The sequence below is a fragment of the Acartia tonsa genome, chromosome 3 (genome assembly GCF_053477335.1).
Source record: "Acartia tonsa isolate MP-2025a chromosome 3, ASM5347733v1, whole genome shotgun sequence".
Lineage (NCBI taxonomy): Eukaryota > Metazoa > Arthropoda > Copepoda > Calanoida > Acartiidae > Acartia > Acartia tonsa.
The window spans coordinates 34,344,533-34,359,539 of record NC_137262.1 but is presented as its reverse complement, the minus strand read 5'-3'; the positions used below and the strand labels follow the sequence as shown (position 1 = coordinate 34,359,539).

Here is a 15,007-nt window from a genome sequence, read left to right as displayed (position 1 = left end):
CCTAAATCCCCTTTACATTAGAAGGGGTGGAAGTATAAGCGGGGGCACATCATGTTTTGGTTAACTTTGGAGGGTAAAAAAGGGGGTGAATTTGACAGACTTAGCAACCATACTTTTTTAGGCATCTTGGTCAAAAATACTTTTCATTATTGCTTGTTTGAATGCTAGAACAATATTACTTATTAAGCTGCTTACTTACATTCAATGTTGATTGAATGGTACAAATAATGCCTTTATGTCTCTAGATTTTACTGGATGAAGGAATACTGTTGTGTTTTTGTAGGATTATCTGCTTTTGCGATACTTCAGGACAAAACTGTCATTGTTCTTTAAATATTACATTATAGTTCAGCAACAGCAGTTTGGTTGAAATTATTACTCTCAATAAAAGACAAGGAAAAATAAGAAATAAAGTCAAAGATAAAATTGCTTTATGGTACTGATGAATAAATAGATAGATAGAATGGTTTACACGTTATGGATACAAAAATACATATAGTTATATTGATAAATAGGAAGATATATATCATTTTGATAAATAAATAGATATTGATAGATAGTTAGAGACGGATAGATAGATATATAGAATATAGATAGACAGAGAGATAGATATATAGAATATAGATAGACAGAGAGATAGATAGACTAGTCTATACCTGAGTGTTCCATTGTAACAAGACAGGGTCAACTAGGGCACGGTTAGTTTTTTATTAAATGAATAAGTTAGGGTACAACAGTTAGGGAGTTGAATCCATTTTTATAGAAGCAGAAATATAATCTATGATTATGGTTTGGACCCTCTAAAACTGTAATCTACCCTTCCACTTTCCCCTCTCTTGGTGAAGATATCTTCAACGCCGATACGATTTTTGAAATATAAGATTCCACTTTTGTTTCTCTTGTTGAAGATATCTTCACCAAGAGAGGCAAAAGTGGAATCTTAAATTTCAAAAATCGTATCGGCGTTGAAGATATCTTCACCAAGAGAGGGGAAAGTGGAATCTTACATTTCAAAAATCGTATCGGCGTTGAAGGTATCTTCACCAAGAGAAGGGGAAATAGAATCTTACATTTCAAAAATCGTATCGGCGTTGAAGATATCTTCACCAAGAGAGGGGAAAGTGGAAAGGTAGATTACAGTTTTAGAGGGTCCAAACCATAATCATAGATTATATTTCTGCTTCTATAAAAATGGATTCAACTCCCTAACTGTACAATGTTTGGCACTTTCGATATAAGTAAATGGTAATAACAAACCAACAGAATACAATAATACCTTCAGAAAAATCGATAAAAATAGTTTTCATACTAAATTTTGTTTTTTTATATTTTTTCTAAAATGTCATAGCAGAAGATGCAAAATGTCGTCTTAGTTTTTTGAAGGGATTCATCTTCTCTGAAATCTAAATTATCAAAATATTTCTTTTGGTAAATGATTATACGATATATGTCAAACATTTTATCAGAAAAAATATTTAAAATTATAAAGTAGAAACCTGAATAATTTTTCTTGTGGAAATAGTTTTCGGCAAATGTTGATAAACATATGTCTGCTAGCATTAAGATGTTTGTACTGTCAATACACGTTGGGTTTTATTTAAAGAATTTCTTTAAAGTGTTTTTTTTTTACACTGTATACCAATAACGCAATATTTGCTATCAGAAAACCCCTGACTAAGACTTGCCTACGACCCGATCTTTTAGGATTGCTTTGTGATTCACATTTTTGAAAGTCTTTCACCAGTATATACAGCAAATTCTCTATTTTTTAACTAACTTTCCGAATCATATACCTAAAGCATTTGAATTGACAAAGGTTATGCTAATATTTTTACCATTCAAGTTTATTTAATATTCTAATAAATAGCGCAACCCTCCAAGTTATGGCTACTTTTCATGAACATATGATCTAAAGAATAAGCTCTGACGCAATGTCATATAAGGATATTATAATATTCATTAAAAAAATTGTTATTTTTGCATATATGTTACATTTTACAGTGTTTTGTGGCTCAAAAGAAAGACAATTAAAATTTATTTCATATTATATAGTTTAAATTGCATAAGATAACCTAGAAATAGTAAAAAGTCCCTTTCTTTTTTTGTCGTAAAACAGAAATTAACAAAGATTTTTATTAAAAAACACCTTAGTGTAAAAATTAAAAATTTTAAATATGGTCACAAAAAGATTCAATTAGTTTATTAAATGTTTCATTTTCAGCAAATGACGATTAATCTCTATTACAAAGAATAAAGTGTAAAAAGATATTCTCGTTTTACTTTTAAGTAACTTAAAATGCATTTTAATACCTTTTAATGATTTATTTTTTAAAACATCATTTTATAAAATGTTATTGATTTTTAAAGTTATATATTAGAATGTTTGTAAATTTTGTTAACATTTTGTTTTAAATGTAGAAAATTGGTAATTCTAAACATCCAAAAAATGATTTTATTAAATTTTCATCACTTAAATTGCATGTTTGATGAAATTGCAAAAAAAATTTTCTAGGATTCTAAAAATAGCAAAGGGTGTTATTAGACGTACTTAGAGATACAATTGCTAAGTCATTTTGGCCAAACACTAAAATAAAGTTTTTACATCTGAGGGTCCACCCGTGAGGGGAGTAGATATATAGATAGATAGACAGAGATATAGATAGATAGATAGACTAGTCTATGCCTGAGTGGTCTATTGTAACAACAATGGGTCAACCAGGGGCGTAGATAGATAAATAGATAGACTAGTCTATACCTGAGTGTTCTATTGTAACAATAAAGGGTCAACCAGGGGCGTAGATAGATAGACTAGTCTCTACCTGAGTGTTCTATTGTAACAAAACAGGGTCGACCAGGGGCGTAGATAGATAGATAAATAGACTAGTCTATACCTGAGTGTTCTATTGTAACAAGACAGGGTCAACCAGGGGCGTTGTTGTACATTGAAAATATTAAAATAACAAGAGTGACAACCTTCATATATTCGAAACTAAAATACAAAACAAACAAAATTTAACAAGAAATTGTCCTTGGAGTCGGTGCTATGTAATTGACCATGCATATGATATTATTGATATCGTCCTAGGATTTATCAAATTTTAAACAATAGGTTGAACAACTCTTACTTTATAAATGCATAGCTATCAGTTAATCTTTTAGTACAGACAGATCTAGTCAAAATATAGGGAAGTTTTGCTATCTAAAATATTAAAATAATAATAATAGGTCTGTGTTATATTGTTATGGGCATACACACATACATACACACAGTCACACATACACACACACACACAAACACATAAATACAGTACACATTTTATACATAAAGATTAACATATTTCGACAGTGCAAGCCAATTCTGACAGTTAGGTATCCTCTATTTTTAAAAGCGAAGCTTTTCTATAATTAGGGTCAATCCGTCCGTACGTCTGTCCGTCCATACGTAACGGATAGCTTTTTTCGTTAATTTAGGCATGTTAGAATTGTCCTATCGATTTTAAACTTTGCATGGTGATTCCTGTAGAAGTTAGGTACGAGTTAGAAAGCGTAGCAACTCTATAATTATTACCAGATGACCGTACGTCCATTTTAAACATGTTGATTTTTTTACGTTTTTAAAAACAAATTTGTATGTGACCTAATTATCCGATTGGTCTACTTGGTATACTGATTCCTGGGACAACAAAGTACACTATTATAAGCGAAGCAACTCTATAATCAAGTCCTAAAAAGTTTAAGTATTTCCATAAACATTATTCTGTATCAAGCAGTTTTTCAACAAATTTACTTACGTTTTTGCTTTGACTCTTTTACATTTACATTCTGATTATTCAGTTCTGACATTATACAAGTGTAAATGTCCGTTTTTCCTACCATTTCAGAGCTTCGCTTTTATGGAGTGTTAGAGTTGTCCAAATAAATTAAAACCCTTTTATAGTAGTGAGGTATGTAAAAATAATTAAGACATGTTCAAATTTATAAACCTCCCAAGAAGATTTCTGTACTGATATGGTATTATAACAAGCGTAGCAAAGTTAAAAGGGTTGTGGTCCATTGAAGAGATTATTTTGTATCTATTTCATTTTTAAAAGTTGTTATAATTTAATCATATCAATAACAATGTTTAGAATCGACTTTAAAATGTTCTAATCCATAGCAAATGGCAAAACCTCTTTTCACTCTTATCCATTTAATACTACACATGTTATCCCTAACTAGCATGAAAAATATTACTTTAATTATTTTAATGTTTACAGTATGTCTGTATCATAGTATTAACGTCATTAGACAAAATGAGGCTTTAACATCGAGGTGTTTTCAAACTTATTTTTAAGTGAAAACAAAGATGACAACATCCATGAAATCCAAACTCATGAAACAAGGCAATCGGATGAACACTTATAGTGTTGACTTAAAGTGATCGTCTAAAGACCCTAGGACACTGTAACATCTAACAGACAATCAACTCTTTGATTTATTACACGACTTTTGCCTGTAAGTCCTAACTGTGGTTGGTAATTAGTGGCGCCAAGGCATTTCCCTTTTCTTACTGTTGATCCAGACTCGAACCTGACACCTACTCGTCAGGAAGAAATTTTTCAGGGAGGGAGGGGATATTGGATTGTAAATTAAACTCGTAACCAAAGTTTTATGACCACATTATCATATATTGACTGAAAAACTTCTTTGATGTTTTATTGGTTTGTTTCAAACTAGTAGTGTTCGAACTTTTCAACCAATACTTTTGATATATAAGATGTAAATATCATTTTAATAATTGGGGATGCATATCAATTCATCGACCATTGTCTTATCCTTTAAGATCCCTGCAATTTTCCTATATTATATGTAGAACACCTTACATACTTAATTTTTGCCCTAAGTCAAAAAAGTGCAAAAAGTTTGCGCTGAAAGCGTATTTTTATTAAAGATCAGACGGACTTTAGACTACCCCTTGTTATAGAATAGTTGCACTTTCAATAATTGCATTTAAAATCAATTTCATAATACAGTTAGCCGCCCCCAAAAAATTGATTATGATTATTTTTAAAGTTATTGTTTTCTGTTGTACTTAGCTAATTTTTTATGGCTTAATTGAAAGCTAGGTATTGCCAAAATGGTTGGCGGATTTTTTGCTTTACGAGCTTAACGTCTAAAATATGTATGTTTAAAATGTTTATGTCTTTATTTAAATATACGATAATTATGTCCAAAAGTAGAGTAGCAACGAAGCTGTGAGAATTGGTGCAAAAAATATGACGTCATTGGTCAATAACGGCCTCTCATAGGCTAATTTTTTTTGTTACGTCATATTTTTTGCACCAATTCTCACAGCATCAGTAGCAACAACAAATGTAAAATTTTAGTCGATTTTTTGCACGTCTTAGCCGTCTTTTTTAGGAAACATGATTTTATAAGCTACTATTTTTGTAAAGAATCCCAATTTCCCACGTCTAAAAAGGACATACAACGCCTATAAAACAGCTGCACTGCTAAAAATTGCGATGTTTAAAAGTTATGTTTGCATAAAATTGGCATAATATAATATTTAGGTTAAGCAACGCTGCTGGTTTATTAAGTTGTTAAAACATGGTCACTAACCTAAAAATACCTTAATTTCTGTAAAATGTGGCTCGGCAGCCATAGCAGGATTTAGTTCCTATTTCTATAATGCAAAATATTAAGCCGACAAATGCGTAAAAACATTAAAGCGAAGCTCTAATATCAGAAGGAAGGACAAAGGAAAATAACTCTAGTAAAGTGTCAGCACATAATAAGCAGAACATCTATATGTAAGTTTAACAAGATTGTCCATAAATATGTTGCAAAATTGCGTAGAAAAATGATTCAGTAAAAGGGCATACTTTAATTGGAATCATTACTTCAAACATCATAAAAATATGAATAGGAATAGTAATGTAAATATTGAAATAAATAGGACAATTCTAACATGTCCAATTTAACGATAAGAGCTAACCGTTGCGGACGGATGGACCGACCCTAATTACAGAATAGTTTTGCTTTTAAAAACGATTATCCAGCCGCAGAGGAACAGCAACTTTTTTTGCAACAACTATTCTGTAATTTAGAGTGGGGATATCGAACCATAACATTTTTTTAAATCTATGTTCTAAAAAACTTTTCTTTTACTACTTTTTCTAATCACTTAGTAACACATTGCCTTAAAACTATATTATCGTCTAAAATATGCAAAACAATGGATTTTTTTGCGATCTTTGTAATTTGCAAGAAAGCTTATTTTATGAATGAGAAAATTGCTAATGAATTCTGTCCAAAATATTTTTCTATTGTTTCTAAGTATAATACTCTTTGCCCGTTATTAATAATGTGAAGCTTTTCTATAATGTGCATATGTCTTTCTGTCCTTTGACAGTAATACCAGATTTTACCGATTTTTCTTAGAATTGCAGATGATATGGCTTCGAAACCTATTAATATCCGCTGGATTAAAACCGGTTCTCAGCAGTGCCGAAAAATCATGTATAACATCGTAAACACAATTTTTCCGAATATTCAAATAAATTTTTTACCAGTTTTGTTAGCCCGGGTCATCCAAACGATGCCACTGGAGGCTCCATTTTTCTGATAGGTGAATTGCATCATTATGTGTCAACTGGGATATGATGGGCAAAATGTAACACACTCTCTCTTTTTCGTGTTTTCTCTCCCTCTTTCTCTCTCTTTTTTTCATATTCATCTCACAACATTACAAAATAGAAACTTCAATTTTTTATAGTTTTCGTCATGGTTAGTTCGTTCGTTTGTACAATTTTGGATGGAGCTACGCTTTTATGGATATTTTCATCATTGTCTTGCATGTTTGTAACAATAAGTTGCAAAAATCAGTTTTTACTAACCTAATTCATTTTTTTTTAAACAAATATTTTAGAAATTGAAAAAAAAGTTGGGTTTTTTGAATATTGATATTACAGTATGTCCAAAAATAGTTAAGTTTTGAATGTTTTTTCTCGTATTCATTCGAATCCGGTGGATAGGAACCGGTTCTCATCCATACGAAAAAACTATGTCTAGCATCGTATTATATCCAGCTTTCTGTGAATATAGAAATGTACAATCATAAGATTAAAACCAGTTAATCTCATAATTGTACTTTCTATATCCGCGGAAAGCCGTTTATAATACGATGCGAGAAATAACTATTATTATATTTCTGTTTTCAATTTTTTCATTATTTGCAGTGAAAGTCTCAGTTATATTTATGGAGAATTAGCACAGTTTATTTGGTAGGTTCAAACTAATAGCGTTCAAACTTTTAAACCATTGATTTACTACTACAGCAGAAGAAGAAAAATTGTGTATCATTATCAGAAATCAACTTCAATTTATTATTCAATGTCATATCATTTAACCCTTAACAGTCGGGCCTCTTGCTGCACCTTAATCGGTTCAACGCCTCCTATCCTTATTATCTCAGTTCCTATTAGAGCTAGAGGTTAATTTTTTTGTACAAGTCCCCTGTTTGATAATAATTTTCCGAACTTAAGTGATTCAAAGTCAATTTTCGCTTCTTTCATCCTTTTATTCAACAACCTTTGTTTTTAGGTCCTTTTTTACTTAAAAATTTCAAACGGCTGTAATTTTCTTATTTTTGAAGCTAGAAGAAAATTTTTTGCAGAAAATGTTTATCTTTGTGTAAATTTTACATTAGAAATATCAAAATATAAATTTCAGCGGCCGCAGCTGTAATTGGCAGCTGTTAGACGCTTCAGTCGGCGGGAAAACGGCGGCGGATCTCTATGAAATATGTAGACATGTAAAAAAGCTCAAGTTTAAAATTTGAAGTCTCTAACAAAAAAATTGAGGCCACAGAAGCCTTTTAAAGATTTCTGGAGACCTGCAGGATCATACCTGAAACCTGAAATTGACTTGAACACCTGTATTTGATATGAGGAAGTCAAAAAAAATATTTTTGCTCTTTACCTGGATGACCCTGCCAGGTTTGCTAGCATCCTGTGCCCTCCAGGATGGAGATTTTCAAAAAATTCTAAATCTTACTTATGTTATACCCATACTTAAAAAGTCACGCAGTTTGGGCTCTTTATCTTTCACACAAAGCAAATGACAAAGAAAAATCCGGAGGGGGGGGGGGGCGTTCAACGCCCCCCTCCCCGGACCGTTAAGGATTTTACAGATACAGATTTTAATTTTCTGTATTTTATAAAATGAAAGATTGTCCATTTAATAACCCTTTTGAGAGTAACTGAATCTATATATATCTGTCTGTACCTAAGGATCTTGCCAACCGTAAACCGATATGGTTCTCCTTTACAGAGTAGCTTCTCATAGGTCATAAGGTTTATAATTAATTTTGGGAGGGTACTAAAGCCCTCCCATCGCCCCTAAAAAAAATTGCCCTCTCAAAGCGTTTTTTTCTTTTAAAAGCTAAAATTTAAAGTTATATATTTAAATAATATGATAATAATAATGTGTTTATTATTTTATAATTCTGCTTTTTGTGCTTATATTTATTAAATTTTCTATTTAAAACATAAAGCGATGATTAATTAATGATCAAAATATATAGAAATAAAGAAAATAAAGAGTAAACCACAAATCGATAAATTTTTATTAAAATTTTCTTTATAATAAGAACTTTTATTCAATAACTCTTTCAACCCTGTTATGAGATAATCACATAGACATTTTAATTATTACATTATGACATGGCGATTAAATAAATCAATATATTCATATTTATCTAATAATTATACAGTTTTAATTATTACGGGTGAACATTGCTGATTAATTTGGATAAACTAGGTGATTTCTCTTTGGCGGCCCAGGTGAGGCAGAGCCGCTGCTGGCTGGACTGTGGTTGGTGTTGGTACCACTTTAGCCTGCCGGTACCGCCAATTGGCGGATTAAATAAGTTATCCGCTGCGTGGTTCCACTGCTTTAAATCTGCTGCAAGCTCGCCTTCTCCGCTGCTTCTGCTACGCCTCCGCATCCATGACTCTCCATAACAACCTTTACAACAATGTTAATACGTGGCCGATCAACGAATTGATCGGCTAGCGGTTAGTCGGGCAGAGGATAATCAAGGCTTTAGTGGGCGTCTCAGCTATAATTGTGATCAATGGACATACTGTGTGACTACAAGATAAGAATAAAGAAGAATGAAGTAAAGGAAAAGAACAAAAGAAAAATGAAATAATCGGTTTTAGGTTAAAGTTAAGATTTTTGATTTAAATTTTAAGATTCAAGTGAATAATTTAACATTAGTTTCTACATTAAGGGTAAATCCAACAGTTTTTCGAGGAGCTTTCCTCTGCCGGATTAAATAAATTAGATTTTGTTAAGTTAATTTGAAAAGAATTAAGGAATTAAAATATCTAAAAAAATTGTACAAAGAAATCGAAAAAGATATGAGTTTAATTTAAGATTAATTTAAAATTTGATTAAATAAACAAGTGTCGGAAAAAGAATTAAAAATTAAGAGAAAATTTGCTTTGATTTTTGATTTTGGCGGCAGAGGTCAGCCCCTAGTAAGGAACTTATTTTGACGTAACATCTAATTCCAGGGATGTAGGTACGTGGATTGGACTCTAAGGACACAATGTAATCCCGACAGGAGGCTATGGCTGCAGGGAATCTCGCACTTAGTCCAAACTGATAACAAAAAATACAATCAAAAAATTTATCATTTAAGGTTTACAGTTAAAAGTATCAAAGAAAAATTTCAAGGAAAAATTGCATTATATGTCCCCGATTCCCTGTAAAAAGATTTATGTTCCGGACAAGACTTGAGGGCTAGGACAAAAAAGGCAAAAACTTTCAAGGATGAAGAAACTGATAAAAAACTGATGCCCTGTCAACTATGTGTCAAGGGTTGATGAAAAGCTGTCATGTTTTTAAGATTTGAGATTTGAAATTACTAAGAATACCAGTTCCCGCCTCACAAATGAAAAAAAAGGATAAGGATAAGAATAAACGAAAAAAATTGACTTGTTAAACTGCTTTTAGGTGGTGATTATGAATATGAGTATGATGTTATGTGTGTCTTTCTGTAAAATCAATAATATACAAGGTGTTAATTTTAATAATAAACATAACTATTGGTCGAACTAGATGGTATTTAAAATATGAAGGAATGCTTTCCTTTTAAACTCTAGGTATGTAGGAATGATTTTTAAATTTTCTGGTAAAGAATTCCATATTCTTGGAAAATAATGAAGTGGGGAGTTAAATATAAAATTCCTATTAGTTTGATCTATTGTGAAATCATACCTAAATCTAGTTTCGTAACCATGTATCGAGTTACGGGTGTTCCATGTGTTGTCAAATACTTTTGGTTGGAGATTATTTTTATATTTATACATAAATAAAAGGACATCATAGTCCATTTGCTTTTTAATTGGTAAAATTTCCAACTGTTTGAATAGAATCCTTGACGGAGTCCGGCGTGGTTTTTTTAATATTATGCGACAACATTCTTTTTGAAGTTTTAATATAGGCTCAAGTAAAATGTTTGGAACAGCCGTAAATACTATTAAGCAGTAACCTATTATTGATTTTACATAGGACGAATAAAGCAGTTTAAGATGTCTTGAATCTAATAGATTTTTCATTTGTTTTAGCGAAAACACTATCCTTAGCAACCGTTTATGCATCATGTTAAAATGAATCTTAAAGGACAACTTTTCATCTACCTGGACACCCAGGTGTCTTGCTGCACGTTCACTAGGCTCCTCCCTACTTAATGATATATGATCTAGCTTGCTGATTTTTTCTGGAAGGTTTTCTCCTTCATGATTGGTGTTAATATATACTGGGAACTGAGCAATAAGATTCCTTTCCTCTTCTGTAAAGTTTTGCTTTGGTGATTGAAATAAAACTACCTTGGTTTTTTTGCTGTTAATAATTAAACGATTGCTATTATACCAATCTGTGATCTGGGGAAGAGTAGTTTCAATCTTATTAAACAGTTCCTGTACATTATTTGCAGTTATCAACACAAAAGTGTCATCTGCAAATAAGCTCAGAAGTGCATCCCTAGTGGCAGAGTCTAGATCATTTACCATAAGGAGGAAGAGTAATACGCCAAGTGTCGAGCCCTGGAGAACACCTATAACAATATAAAGAATATCAGAAAATTCTCCCCCAAAAGCCACCTGTTGAGCCCTACCCTCAAAGTAACTCTCAAACCATCTCAAGACCACTCCACGGCAGCCATAATGCTCAAGTTTTTTCAATAAAATTGTACGATCAACTAAGTCAAAACATTTTTTTATATCTATTAATATCCCGGCGCACACTTTCTTTTCAGAAAGTGCGGCCGTGATACGATTGACAAGATCAAGAACATTATGTGCCGTGGAGATATTAGGTCTGAAACCAAACTGCCGTGGGGAAAAAAAAGATCTTTCATCCAGGAAGGTATATAGTGTCCTATACATAATCTTTTCTAAGGGTTTGCTGAACGTATTGATAATTGAAACCCCCCTCCATGCCTCTAAGCTACTTACTGGCCCTGATTTGTAAACAACGACATTTTTGCTTATTTTCATTTCTGAGGGAAAAATTCCCTTTGAAAAACTAAGATTATATATATGGGTAAGCGGCTTACAGATGTTGGCGGCGCATTGGACCAAAAGTTTGCATGATATATCATTCACATCCTTTGCAGTCTTAGGTATGCAACTCGTTATCGCATTAAATACCTGGAGTTCATCCAGGGGAGGGACGAATACACTATCATTTATTGGGGGGGGTAGGTAATCATGAAAATCTTTGGAAGTGTTGGGTATTTCAGGGGTGAGATTCTCACCTAATTTTGCAAAATGCTGGTTAAAGGAATTTGCAATGTCTTTTTTGTTTTGGATTTTTTTCCCATCAATTTCCAAATATTCTATCTCATTTTGAAATCTAGATTTACCCATCACTTCCCTCAAAACTTGCCATATCTGTCGACCATTTTTACCCGCTTTTTCAAGTTCAGATTGATAGTGTAAACGTTTTTTTTCCCTGCATGCTCTCTGGTAGTTATTGCGGTAGCGGCTATAGTTATCCCAATTTTCTTCTGTTGGTCTATTTAAGGCTTTTCTATACAACTTATCTCGGAAACGATTACACAGCAGAAGATGTTGATTCATCCACGGCGACTGCGGCATAGTGCGACGGTTATTGCGTATTTTTTCCTTTGGACAACAGCTGTTGTACAAAGAAATAAACACAGAAAAGAATTTCGCATAGGCTAAATCAACATCCTCCGTGTTAAGAACTTCTTCCCAATCTTGTAATGATAGTTCATGGTTTAAATTATCAATGTTTGTTTCCTCAAGGAATCTTTTTTCAAAATATTGTGGTCTTTTTGCAGGTTTAGGAATGATATGAGAAAATGAACTACTAAGTACAAGATGGTCAGATAGATCTGTTACAACTACATTAGAATCTACAAAGTTGTCTAGAAAATCCCTACAGAAGATCGAATCAATAAGGGAAAATGAAAAATTTTGGATTCTGGTTGCTCTTAATGTTAGAGATAAATAGCCGCTACTTATCATAATATTGAGAAAACGAGAGGCAGGACCTAAGACGTCATAGGATGTGAACAAATTAAGATTAAAGTCGCCCATAAAGAATGTTGGAAGATTACAATCGTCAATAACGTCCAGAAAGTCAGCAAGAACATTAAAAAAAGTTTCAAGATCCTCTGGGTTTTTATGTGGGGGCCTATAAACATTTACAATTAGGGCTTTAAAGTTGCCAAATGAAATCTTAACACACATAGTCTCAAATATGTGTGGTATAAAAAAATTCTTGAATAAAACTTTAGTTTGATATTTGTTATCTACATATAACCCAACCCCTCCCCCCCTCCCTTCCGGTCGTGGGGCAGAGATAAAGTTATAATTATTTAATTTTAGACTATCTGTGTTTGACTCCTCCGACAACCATATCTCCTGCAGGGATATGATCGACGGGCCCATCCCCTCTAACGAAGCCTTGTCAATTAAGTTCCTTAGCTGTTGGACTTTACTATTTAAACTCTGAATATTTATAGAAAATATTTTAAATAATTGATTACTTGAAGACTTGAATTTATTAAAAAGAGAATCTATATCAATATAGTCACACTTTATGTTAAAGTCACTAGAGTACTCTCTAAATGTATCATCGTAGAGAATACTACAGAGATCATAGTTGATATTCCCATTAAGCCCCTCAATATCATCTACCTGACTAGAACCCGTTGCTTATGGATGCGTCTGGAGGCCAAGGACACGGGGGAGCAGCTTCAGCTTTGGTTCCGACTATGCAGGCAGCATCTCTTGGCATGTGTTCCACTAAAAAAAACATAAATAATAATCGTGATATGTCTCTACGAGTCTTTTTTTCCCCCCCCCCCCCCACCCCATTAGTTAGAGAAAATTTAGAGATTAATTAGAGAGAAAAATTAGAGAAAAAATTAAAGAAAAATTAAATATGATTAATGGCTAAAGATTAGAAGAGAGAAAAGAATGCTCACGTAATAATTTACTTACTTAATCTTACTTAATCAGTCTTTTTTTTTATTAGTTTACGGCATTGACAGATTATTTAATAATAATATATGGAAAATTAACACAATAAGAATAATTGTATAAAAACGGCCAAGCGTATAATTGTGTTAGTTGTGTTACATGTAAAATTACATGTGAAATTTGTATAATATGTATACCAGTAGCATTACAACAATATTTTCAATGCTAATATTAGGAATCCTGGAGTCTTTGGTAGACTGTTTAGATTTTGGTGGCTGTAGACCTTGTCAAAACTGTGGTCGTTGTTGATGTTGTCGTACCTGTGGGAGCAGTAGCAGCCGTTGCTGTACCTGAGGCCGGGGCTGTCCTGGACTTGGATGGTGCTGGAACCGCGGCACCGCTGTCTGGGAGGGCAGGAAATTCGGCGGTGTCAGCGTTAGTAACGCCGATAGGATCCATGGTAGGTTGATCCTCATTGTCCCTCTCTATCTGGATACTGGGCAGCTTGTTGGCTTTCAGGTCCTGGAGTAGAGATTTAATCTCTGACTCGAAACCTTTAAAAAAGACATCTTTGTTAGACTGGCCGTTTTCTCGCATGAATTTAACGATTAGGTTGTCTGTCTCAATAATGTCCTTCAGTGGCGGTAGCGGGGTAATCAGGCCTATATGTGATCTGGCCATGCTGTTGAGTACTTTTACCCATTTCTGTGGCCCGTCTGCGGGCATAAAGGCCACGCTAGTGCCTGACAGCTTAGTTTTGGACGCAAGTCCGCAACTGTGCAAGTAAGTCATTAGGCTACGGTTTGTGTCCGCCAAATCGTGCGAACACTTGATGAATTTCTTACCGTCAAATGAGACTGCTGCGCTACTACACCACTGTGTCTTGTCCCTGGCACGTTGATCGATGGATTGGAGATGTCTTCGCTTGTTTATCATGAAACTGAAAAGTAGATGTCTTGAGTAAAAGCGAAAGATGTAGTTTCTAGGTCCCTTCACCCTTTGGCTCAGTGGATGACTATATTCGATCGTATTGTCATAGTGTATGTCCTTCTCCGGATTCTGGGCCTGTAAAACAGGTTTGATAATTATATTAAACACTTCATGACTTGTCGGGGTTTTTTCCAGCCAGGGACATTGAACATTGTTTACCCGAATAGACCAAAGACGGTCACGTTGCTCTCTATGAGCTAGCTGGGACAGGACATAATCGTTTAACATTGTTTGGCACTTTTGCGGGCCGATGCGTTATCAATGTAATTGTGAAAATCCTTCGTTAAAGACACTATTCGAATGGCAATTTGTTGTTCAGTTGACAATGTTTCACCTTCAATAATCGATCGAATATCATTCATTTCATCACGATGTTTTATGTTCAGAGCTTCTATGCTCTCTTTGAGGCCGCGCATTTCGCTCAAAAATGTTTTATTAAAATTGTCGCTGCTTACCTTTTGTAGCTTCTCAAATGCTTGCACTGACTGACTGACAGCCTGGCTTACAGCCGA

General features: G+C 33.5%; 1 protein-coding gene across 2 annotated transcripts; it reads right to left on the bottom strand.

Annotated features, from left to right (window-relative positions):
* Positions 1-9,466: 9,466 nt before the first annotated feature.
* LOC145313967 (uncharacterized) lies at positions 9,467-14,722 on the bottom strand. Of its 2 annotated transcripts, XM_080153634.1 has the most exons (3): positions 14,351-14,722; positions 13,826-14,059; positions 9,467-13,328 (listed from the first exon to the last, which is right to left on the bottom strand). In XM_080153634.1, the coding sequence occupies exons 1-3, from the start codon at positions 14,439-14,441 to the stop codon at positions 13,225-13,227; spliced, it is 429 nt and encodes a 142-aa protein (XP_080009760.1). In that variant the 5' UTR covers positions 14,442-14,722; the 3' UTR covers positions 9,467-13,224. The 2 variants fall into 2 exon arrangements, with proteins under 2 accessions (XP_080009760.1, XP_080009759.1); XM_080153633.1 differs by having other exon boundaries at positions 13,826-14,722.
* Between the last annotated feature and the right edge of the window lie 285 nt (positions 14,723-15,007).

Bases quoted from the DNA above. Each gene is read 5' to 3' on its own strand.
- LOC145313967 (XM_080153633.1), bottom strand. From the start codon at position 14,441: ATGATAAACAAGCGAAGACATCTCCAATCCATCGATCAACGTGCCAGG. The intron at 13,329-13,825 runs GTACGACAACAT...TGTTTTTTTTAG, and splicing joins GGCTGCTACTGCTCCCACAG to TGGAACACATGCCAAGAGAT.